This window comes from Zerene cesonia, chromosome 17 (genome assembly GCF_012273895.1).
Source record: "Zerene cesonia ecotype Mississippi chromosome 17, Zerene_cesonia_1.1, whole genome shotgun sequence".
NCBI classification, from domain to species: domain Eukaryota; kingdom Metazoa; phylum Arthropoda; class Insecta; order Lepidoptera; family Pieridae; genus Zerene; species Zerene cesonia.
Genome location: NC_052118.1, coordinates 5,643,253 through 5,655,041, shown reverse-complemented (window position 1 = coordinate 5,655,041; position 11,789 = coordinate 5,643,253). Strand labels below are relative to the sequence as shown.

Below are 11,789 nucleotides of genomic sequence, written 5' to 3'. Positions count from 1 at the left end.
CAATTAACGTCTACTAAGCTGAAGGATTGTACTCGAACCTCAAAAAGAAACGAATAGAAAAAACGTGAGCTTCTCAGTTCTTATCCACTTTTTCACACTTGTAGAATTCTCTTTCATTATGCGTGTGCAGCTAATAATAGGTTATAAATATTAAATTTATACGAAACATCATAATATTATAGCAAAGCTAATGTACTGTACATTTTTAGATAAATTAAAATAAGTGAATATAGCGCCATGAACAAGGCTTCAGATGTTTTCATTTATATAAAATAACTCGTTACACTTTTTTGTAGAAATCAAAGGATATTTGAAGAAATAAAGAGATTTAAGTATTAAAAGAGGTCAGACCTGAATTCAGCATGCGATTAAAAATTATAACAGTTTTGATTTACCCTAAAGAAAGCGTAGGTACAAGCTAACTACAACTGTAATGACATAAAAATTGTAAAAAATTATTATCAGCATTGTAAACTAGATTTTATCAAAAAATGAGTTATAAAATTTAGCAGCTATGTTGAAATTAACAGTGCGTGACATGAATTTCTCTAGGAACTCATATAGCCCCCGCGAAGTTAGAGCATGCAGTTCTGAAACTGGGCCATAACTTTACACGCAACATTAACTTGGAACACTGTCGCGACAGGACCACCACAGATCTAAATTACTCTTGAACTTGAAGAGACTTATTTTTAATTCTTAGAAAATATAAAAAAATAATAGAATATATTTTTCAAAGTAATTTCTGAATTTTACTACCATCGACAACAGGTATTACAATATGCAAGTACAATTGATAAACATACTTATATACATACATATTTAAAAACATACACCCAAAATACTCTCTAATGATAGGCAGGGCCACAAACAGCAACATTTTGTTTTACAAAAAATGTTCGATAAATAATTTGAATGATCGATACTCACTTCGATATCACTGTTATCCTAGCTAGTAACTGTCCGTCCGTCAGTCCGTGTAAGACTGTGATTCCGTCACAGTCAATAGCATCTTAGACGTATACAGAATAGAGGACTAGCACGATTTTTCTCACAAAATAAAAATGCCTGTTTTCCGGCTTTCTAAGCCAATTAAATCGTTCATTGGTCAAGGGTATACGCAATCAAATTTTTGATAGTATTACAAAGTTCAATAGGAATGCATTAACAAAATTTTCCTGAAAATGTATTTGATCAGAGAGCCTACTATGTTTTAAAGAATTGATCATTGATTATGGAAGATAATCAATGTCGTCGCTTAAATGCTGTATGACAGTTCTGAAGCATGATAATTATTTTGAATGTACAACGGTAACATTCATTTGATTTTAAAATACCAATTATAGATTGTTGCCTACTCTTTAGAAACTGCTATCCGAAGCAGTGGTAAATTATTATTTTTCTGTATATTGACAATAGCGCTTCTAAACAAAGTCTTCTTGAATAAATAAATGTTTAAGTTTGATTTTGAAAACCCTGTACAGAATATGCGACAGTCGACTTTAAAATCATCATGGTTTTATCTATGGTATGTTTTATGTACCAATTTGAATAAAAGTTTTTTTGAAAGCTAAATTTCAACAAACCGTCGAATAAGAGTTTTTAAATACAAATTAATTTCCTAACTGTATAAATTATAAAGCCCCTTCTAGTGTTTTGTTGCATTGCAATAAGCGACATTGCACTAACCCTTAAAGTATTTAGAATTTAGAGACAATATGGCAAAATGTACGATGTTGGTCGCTTTCATAAAATCAAAGTAAAATCTAAAAGAGGTTTTAAAATTATGTAATAGCATTTTAAAGTTTCTAATATTTGTTTATTATTTTTAAAACGCAGTTCGTTTCTTTACTTATTTAATAATGATAGCTCTTTTTAGTTCAATTTTTTTGTTTACATTTTGAGTATTCAAACGGATTTTCTTTTTTGGATTTCATTCTATACAGCTAATAAAAACATTTTTAAATTAAATATTATAATGGTATTTTTATACAGTTTGACAACTGACAGGTACTTATATATCAAATAACTTTTTTGATTTAATTATCTACCTACACACCTCAAATTACCATACGACATTAACTACCTACGTATATAACCTTAAATTTGTTAAAATGTACATTTCCAACAGAGCAGCGTTAATTGCTTTAATTTATATTAAGAGAAGTCATTACAAACATCTCCCGTGTATGGCATCAAATCGTATTATATTAATAACAAATAAACACGAAAGCAATCACCTTTAGATGTAATGCTTAAATTATTCACGAGCTGCTCAGAGTGCCGTTTCAATTTAAACGAGATACATTAGGTAAATTAACGTTTGTGCTCACTCGAGCTCCAGAAGCAAAATGTCTTGATTGGACTGATTACGTGAGAAGTATCTAATTAACACATACAGTAGCTAAATGAAGGAATTAAATGTATATTTTTCGTACGTTTGATGTTAAGTCAGTGTAACGAAACAAATAGAATCCCTACGGGCCATCGCTTAAACTAAGTGCCTATAATTCGCAAGAGTTTACCCTCGCCCGCTCTGGGGAATCGCGCTTCGCCGGTTTGAAATATTGTGACATACACAAACTTTCATTTGTAAATTATGATCGCTATAGATTTTAATGACTTATACAACAACGAGAAATAAATTGGAATAAAAGAATATAAACGAATATTATTTTATACTTTATGCGTAATTTTTTGTTTGTGTTAACTTAATTTATAAAAATTATGGCGTTTTCGAGAAAATGTAATAAATATAGAAAAAAGTGCCTGAATATTATGCTTTATTTAAGTTTGGACCCTTGCAACATGAAAAGTGATCAGTACAGTTATTGGTAATGCTCTTAATACATTTTTTATAAGGCTAGTGGGGTTAGGGTATACCAGGGGAATTATAAAAACTTCATTGAATATCAGGTGTTTTGGGATTTGGGCGATGTTGTCACCTTAAGTGATAATTTTTTTATATTTAACACGTGTTGCGCTCAAAGACTGAAAATGCTTTTTGAGCGGGAAAATAGCTCACAACGCGTTGTGGTCACAGTTAAGGCACCACAACGCGTAATTCGTGTTTCTGGCTCTAATAACAAAGGTTCACAAGTTTGTCGAAATTGTCCCGACGCCTTCTCAGCTTTTATTGTTTCACCATTACACGATGAATCGATTTATTTGTATGAATTAAAAAATGTCTCCAGTTATAAGCCTAGCCATCGTGAATTAACCGGGTCGCTCACTTTCGTGATGGATGGATTAATGCTCGATCATGGATACAAATTGAATTGCGCAAGAGTTATTTCAGTTTCCAAGTAGATACACTCAATTGAGCAACTTAAGGGTCGCTATTTATTTATTTTTATTGTACTACGTGACTTAATGACAGGTGTAGTTAATTTATTTTTGGTAGGGAGATTAGGATCAACATAATGTATACATAGATTAATTATCTAGAGAAAAAATAGACACTCGGTTTTTCACCGTATAGTTCATGTTCCTGTGAGATTTCTAGGATAAAACTATCATATATCCTTTCTCAAGTTACATATTATTTATGCACTATTTTTGAACCGTATCAGTTGAGTGGGTTAAGTTTGAAGAAGAGACAGACAGGAAGAAACTCACTTTTGCATTTAAACATTAGTAGGGAATCGGAGATTACAGATATTGAAAAAATCAAAGCAATTACGATATATTATGTCGATATATGCACTTAGGTTGTTACTGCGTTGTGTGTAGTGTAGGCGGGTAGGCTTGTGTTGTTTTATTGGCGTCACTAATGAGTTGCTAATTCAATTTCACGGACGAAGCCTGTGTGACGTTCTGCATGAACATGAGCTTCTAAAACCCATACGTACCAAGTAGACTACATTGATTACTAACTTTCTAACTTATATTTCATGTAATGATTTAACTTTTAGGCATATCTTTTTGATGCAATAATGGATGAATGCATTATTTTTATTTCATGGTAATTTGCGAAGGTGTAAGGCCAATTGCAGTGGCCTTACATGCGTGCTTCTATGAGGGCGTGGTATTTTCTCCGGTCCATGCTCGACTAATTCATGCCGAAGTATATACGATTCTCACTTTTAAAATACTATTAGCAGCAATAAGAACATTTTGTATGAATCAGGAGGGGATAAATTCTACAATTCTATTCTTGAATTAAAAACTCCTTTTAGATGTTCCTTATCGTGCCAGGCAAAACATAAAAAAAATAACACCTGAGGAAACTCTTTATAATGCACCACAGATAAGCACATATCTTGTCACATTTACGTAAAGCAGCTAAGCAAACAATTGTATAAGCGGGCGCCATGTCTTAGTGCCAAGAAATAATCTCTTACGTGACACTCGCATACATCATGTACCGAGCAGCTGCCAAAACTGTCTGCCAGGGTCCCAGTAGTGCGACTTACTAACTAAAACAATATCAGGTACTTAGGAAACTTATACTGCCGCGCTTAGTATAAATAAGGTCCCGCCTTGTCGTGAACTCTATAACTGAATAATTCGAAGGATGAGCTCACAATCACAAATGTATGTTATCACGTTATACAGATGTACCAAGTCAGTCATAACTTTAACAATGTAATGTAGGTAATATCATGTTAAAATATTATATGTTGTCCTAATTTAAATAACGCAATTTTGTTGAATTGCTTTTTCACTGGTTGTCTATTTCTGAGGGAAAACGTAAATCTCAAACTACTTTACGGTAATATTAAACGTAAATAAATTCTATTTTGATTTGTTTAACAATTTGTCATGAATGACGGATAATTAATATTTGATTTAAATATCAATTACACATAAATATCAAGTCTAGGGAAATTCCTTTCTTTTTTTCAAACAAGGTCAAGAGCTGAAGCTATATTTCTCAAAGAGTAACGATATTGGGTCATTTATGTAAAGGTATGCCGCTGGGATATCCCGGATCAACATGGATTAGTCCCGCGCAAATCTCTATTTAGTGTTGCGATCTCTGTCCAACCAAACTGGGCCAATTAGAGCTTACATACCGTAATCTGAATATCGATATAACCATATAAAATATCATGTCAATAACTATTGACGTTGTGTCAACATTTGTGCGAGCGCAATTAATTAAAAACCAATATGGCCATCTAACATCATAATGTATTTATGAATATTTGAATTTATAATTGTGTGTCAAGCGATTTTTTAAATATAACGATTAATGATTGCTTTTTTAAATGTTAAGATATATTTTATGTTTAGTTTAGCATTTATCTAATATTCACACTAGCTGCATTTTTACGCCCTTGTATTCGTTCGCTTACACTACAAAATTGTGGTATAAAGTGGATTTTGTGTGATTTTCAAAGAAGAGTATGATTTTTTGCGACTTTAAATGCATATATCTCAATTATTCATTTTGGTATGACTTAAATTAAATTGTTTTTGTCCCCTGGGAAATTTTTTGTTAGGTGGATATCCAACTCAAAAATTATTTTGTTTTAAACCCTTCCCTACTCTATTTTAATTATGGTAAGTAATTAGTAAAACAAATTTGTAAAACAAATATTTACCATTATTTGGGTGTTTAAAACATTTCTATAATGTAGCAATTACTCTTTTGAAAAATATTTATTACCCATATTAAATAACCCGGTTACTGTTTATATTAATTAAGTTCACACATATGTGTGGAAGTTTACAGGAAACACTGTTTATTTAGCTATAATAGCGGGAACCTAACAAAGTAATTATCTCCCTAAATCCCGAGCCAATTCCACTGTTTAAGAAAGATAAACGAGAAGAAAAGAAACTATTTCGACGAAACTCTTAACTTACTTGGATTACAATGGCTCCATAATTACCACTTATTCAGCGGTATAAAGGGTCGGGATTTGTAGCATCATTTAAGACATTGTAATCATTTCTCTTGGAATATTTAAATAGAATAGTATCTAGGACGAGCTTTGGTCACCCGACCGAAGCTATCCAACTTTTCTTTTTATTGAAACATTTTTCAAAAACCTAAATTTGTACGAAATAAAATTTCACCCAGACAATCTTTATATGTCTTCTTTTTTTGCGAGCTTTTTTATATATTACCAGATTAAAAAATGACCGCCCGCTTGGTGCAACGGTTAACACGCGAGCGTAGAAACGAGGGGTACTGAGATCGATTCCCGGTGGGAACTGGCCTAAACCTTTGGCCTAAATCTTCTTATCCGTAAAGAAAATCGATCTGTAAAACAGATACATATGTATATCATCTGCCCATACCCCAGGTCACCCCGTGTCCCCAACACGGGACTTCATTTTAACATAAAAAAAATCTTAGAATGGATACATATCCGCTTCAATAAATAGGATGCCTAGACAAAATCAGGTCCGATAAAAAATGTGAATGTTAGATTATAGGTACATATTATTAATACTAAGATGTAAAAACGCAATAATATTAACGAATTCTCGAAAAATTTCGAATTTATAAATGTTAATAGATTCCTATTTAGATATTTAATGACCACATAATGTGTAATACCACCGCACAGCGCACGGATTCTATAATGAACGAAGAGGCTTATAACTTCATTCCGACTCGCAATTACGTTGCAGGTACTTTTTGCGGAACGACCTGTGTGGCATTCAAGAACATTTCAACAACTACAAACATTCGTCATTAGTTAACATTATTCACTCGAATGCCTAGTTTTTCAGCGTCTGCTTTTTAATGAAATGCTTTTAACTAAAAGCATCCACTTAAATAGCTATTGTTTCATTAAGCGACGCTTTTGAGAATTAATAGATATATTTTCTTTGAAATAATAATCTACTATGAGCAACTGAGTTAATACATTCATAGGACACGTGTCCAGAGGCGTTGCTAGGTAACCATGGGCATTGGTCTAAAAATGGGGCTCCATTGCTATATAAGCTGTTTAGGTTATGGTATCAGGCAACAATTTTTAATATAAACCTATAAATACTTTAAAAAAACATCGCGCGCGGGCTTACGGGCTTACGCACAGGCGAATTCTTAATCAAACGCACATCAATGAATCTATACCAACATAACAATATAAAACTGAAGAGTTTATATGTTTTATTTGAACTGGATAATCTCACGAACTACTGCACCTATTTCGAAAATTATAATAATATTTAAAGAGATTCTTTGTTTGCTTAAACGCGCTAATCTCAGGACTGTGTTAGAATTAATTAAAAAAAAAATCAAAGGCATTCAAATGCTTTATTGATTAGAAATTTTTATACAATAGAGAAAAGCTACGGTTTAATAGAAAGACACGAGTTCGAATCCCGCCTCGGGACTTTTTTCTTGTATTTATTATTAAATGTTTCTTGTCTTGTCAGTGTCAATTTTCTAGTAAGGATGGGTTTTCGTCGAGCTGGAGGGACACAGAATAATAAGTGCCCAGGACACTAACTATTGTTTTTTTATTTCATCATCGGCAATGGAGCTGGTGGATTATAAGCGCCTGGTGGTAAGCGCTACCACCGCCCATGAACATTTGGCAGGCATAACGCCTCTCCAAATGGTTTGCCGACTTCAAATTGGAGAGGGTTTAGGAAAGGATTGATTAGAGGAATAAAGGAAAGGAATGGGAAGGGTAAGGAAAGGGATATGGGCCTCCGGCTCCCCCACTCACCGAACGAAACACAGCAGTATGCTATTTCACGACCGTCTTCTGTGGGGGTGTCGCTTGTCCGGTGCGAGATGGCCTAATTCGTGCCGAAGCGTGCACGACTACCACAATAAACTAGTACTGTAGTACATAGCTACGCCAATGCTTGAATCTCAACTTATTTAAATTGGGAATCTGTAATTACATTATTATAAGACATACTTTATCTATTATAATACATATTTTATTTACAACATGTACAATACGGTCGCCGGTCGGGGATATAGAGGTTAAAATAAATTTTTCGTTATAGCTACCGTGCTTCTTACCAATGAAATATAATGTCCGTGCGTATATGCAATAAAAAAACGTAAGCCTTCAGCATTAGTCTTTCAGAATCGACTTTTTGAAAGGAAGAGTAGGTACTTAAGTATTTACCTCATCGTTTTTTTTTTTTTTGCTAAAATATAATTGGCATCGGATTATGTCTGTTAAGTGCTATAAAAATATATTATATAAGTATATTTTGTACATTCATCCCCACTAATGTTATAAATGCGAAAGTAACTGTCTGTCTGTTACGTTTTCACGCCTAAACCATTTAACCGATTTTGATGAAATTTAGTATGAAGATAGAACTGACCTTGACATAGGATACTTTTTATCGCAAAAAAGGGTAGAAGGGATTGAAATAGGGGATGAAAGCGATATGACCGAATTCCACGCGGGGGAAACCGCGAGCGGAAAGCTAGTATTATAATAAATTCTAATAGTTAGCATATGTTCCATAAGTTTAAAGTACAAAAAATTAAGATATTCTAAAACCAAATGAAAGTCTTATAAAATATTTAACAAAGATTTACAGTATTTGCCGAGTTTCGTATTAAGTAAGACGTGAAAGACAAATGTAAAAAACGAAGTGCTGTAATAAGGCCGCAATGCACAATAACTCGTCTGTATGTTGCGTACGTGATTACTCTCTAAATATTCCACTTTATCGTCCAATCCTCTCCTTGTCATGTTAAGAAACGATGGAAGAGATGAGTTTGAATAATTTACTGAGTTGCCAGAGAATGAACCATTTATCCAAATTGTTGTCCCGACGTGGTAGAAAGGGTGCGTGTTAAAAATGAACGAACTGTCAGTTTCGTGTCGTGCTAACACCGATTCGCCTTAAGAGAATGTAAGGCAATATGTAAAAAGGTTTGTTCCAGCAACTCACGTAATACAATCTTCAAGTTGGGGTTCCCTTTGAAAAAAATATTTTACTTTTATAGCTTAATTTATACTTATTTGTTCCCTTTGTTGTTCTTCTTGTTACTTGTGTATTACGTGTCGTTTCAACTTATAAGTACTTAATTTTATTCTACCATAGGTATATGAAAATCTGGAAAATTTAGAATTGGAAAGAAACATTATAACCAGAAATGTTAATTAAAACGTTTTGGTACCTACTATTTATGTGATATAAATTATTTTTTTAAGAATGACATATCTCTTTAGGCCACATTTTGATAAAATCATGAAACAACGCTCATGCTGTACTCACAAACGTAGACTCTTTACCTTCTTAAGTTCGTCATATACAAAAATGCCATCTGCATCATTTCGTAGACGAGTGGTTTTCAACAGTGCGCTTTTTGCAGCAATTTCTACCTAAAACTGCTGATTTGTGGAACAACATACCATCATTTGTATATCCATCTGCTTACGATATGGACACCATGAAAAAAGAGTACAAATTCCTGTTAGGTTGGCAAAACAAAACAATAAGGCCCATAAGCAATCACAATGCTAGGAGCTTGGACGCGGCGGTGATCGCTGATTTGTGATTGTATTGGCAGCAATTTTGATGGTAAAAAATATTATTATGTTATATGAAAATACGACAATACTATTATTCATTTGATTATTTCTAATCTATATATATACAACTCAAAGGTGACTGACTGACTGACTGAAATAGTGATCCATCAACGCACAGCCCAAACCACTGGACGGTTATGACGTAGGCATCCGATAAGGATTTTGATAAATTCTATCCCCAAGGGGATGAAAGTTTTTACCATGAAAATTGATGAAGATCGCGCGGGCAAATCTGCGGGCAACAGCTAGCGAACTGTATAAATATAGCGTAGAATATCGATATGAAAGTATTTAAAACATGATATTCCCTTTTATTCCCAATATACTTTTCTTGACGCAGAGATTTGAATACTTCATACGAAGCTTTCATGAAATGATAATGTTATTAGGTATCACGGGATAATTGTATTGTTATGTCAGTACAATACGCTACTTTTTCAGGATACGGATCTTTACACAAAAATAAGCAAATACGAGAGTACCTATTTGTAAATATGGACGTGAAAAACGGTCGTTTAAATATGAAAAGGTTCAGATAAGGTTAAAGCTTTTATTGTAAGGACGTAAAACAGTGCGAGGGACAAATCAAATAATAAAGGTAAATTATATTATCTCGGATTGAAATTGCTAAATTTATCAAATAAAATGGAATCTTCTTTCGGATGAAACACTAACATATTATACGTAGATACAATTTTTTTGTAATAAATAGATACAAGAAAATAGACGTGAGTTTTATAAGTAAAGCTCACGTGTATTTTATTGCATCTATTAATTACAAAAAATTTCATTTCATTTCATCTGAGCTTTTTAAAGTAATGCTTTCTGATAAATCTTGTATCTGTCATATGGTAGAACCATATGACAATTTAACAGAAATTGAATTAATTGGATGCCTAATAACTGTCCTGTTATTGATTTTTAACTTATTGATATGTACGTACATTTCGCTCAGTAATTTATCATCAAGTTTGTTTATTGTGTAATTAGCTATTTACTTACTGGACATTTATATTTCAATAAATAAATTAATCGTTTAATTCAACGAACGAAATCGAACTATTTCGTTAATAAAAACCGTGGTCAAAGAAAATTCAATTTCATGTAATATTTTTAATATAGCGCAACTTAGAGGAATTTGTAGATTTCGGAGTGACCAAATGCTCATCATAAAGGATCTTCCCATTGGACTGTTGAGTTTTCCCCGTGACAAAAAGTAGCCTCTGTCACTCAGTAGCCTATTATCTTCAGACGAAAAAAAAAACATATCATAAAACCGCTCCGTACTTATTTCCGAGTAAGGATTCTATCGTACACTATTCAAAATTTTGCCTTAAGAGATATGATATGAGAATTAACTTAATAAAGTAGTTGTTACGCATTGCGCCAGCTGTTAGCCAATGCCAAGTCAAAAAGGAATGGAAAAGTCAAATATATATTTGTAAGTTTTTTATTATTAAGTAAATACATAAGGCAACATCAGCCAAACATAGAAGTTAAATTAATTGTGAAATAAAATAATATCTTCTAAACTTAAAATGCAGCTAGCTTCACTAGAAGGAAACCTATCATTGTTACAGTATAAAACAGGTATAATTACCTGTAATTAATACATTTTAAACGAGACACAAGCAAATTCGCAGTACTTGAAATGTAAGCTAAGATCGTAAAGTTCAATTAATAAAGGTGACAAACAAATTAGTATATAAAAAATTTGAGAACCATCTGTGACACTATACTTTCGCACCAAATGCTTTCCATGTAACCTTACAAGCTCATCAATTTTATTATGGTTCTCTTACTAAAATATATTTTTTTAATATTTAGCAAGGACGGCGATCAGGGCCGCGACGGCGAGGCGCTGCTTTTAATATGTTGTCCACACGAAGAATGACTTCAGCCGCCTCAGACGCCGATAATAATACTTGACGTTTGACGACGTATGACTCTGTGATACCGAGCTTCTTCATGTCACCTACACGACCATTCTCCATGTCTGCAAGGGCATTTAAAATTAAATATTTGATTGTATGTCATTCAAGTAGACTTGCATGCGTATTATAATGAAGATTAATTTTTTTCCGGATTATATTTTGCATATTAAAGAGAAAATACATAATCAAATTTTATAATATTTTTATAACAATAACCAATATTAATATCTTATAAATAAAAATGCAAAGATGGCTGACTGACTGATCTATCAATGTACAGCCTAAACAGAAGTTTAATTATGTATAAATAATTAATATAATACTATGTAACTACGTAGTCTAAATTTTAAATACTACTATTATCGACTACTGT

At 32.8% G+C, this 11,789-nt stretch overlaps 1 protein-coding gene across 1 annotated transcript in view; it reads right to left on the bottom strand.

Moving 5' to 3' along the window:
• Positions 1-10,919: 10,919 nt before the first annotated feature.
• LOC119833278 (T-complex protein 1 subunit beta) overlaps positions 10,920-11,789 on the bottom strand; it is a 4,116-nt gene continuing 3,246 nt past the window's right edge. The window contains exon 10 of the mRNA XM_038357244.1: positions 10,920-11,478. Within this exon, the coding sequence (XP_038213172.1) occupies positions 11,306-11,478 (173 nt within the window). The 3' untranslated portion in view covers positions 10,920-11,305. The remainder of the gene's footprint in view (positions 11,479-11,789) is intronic.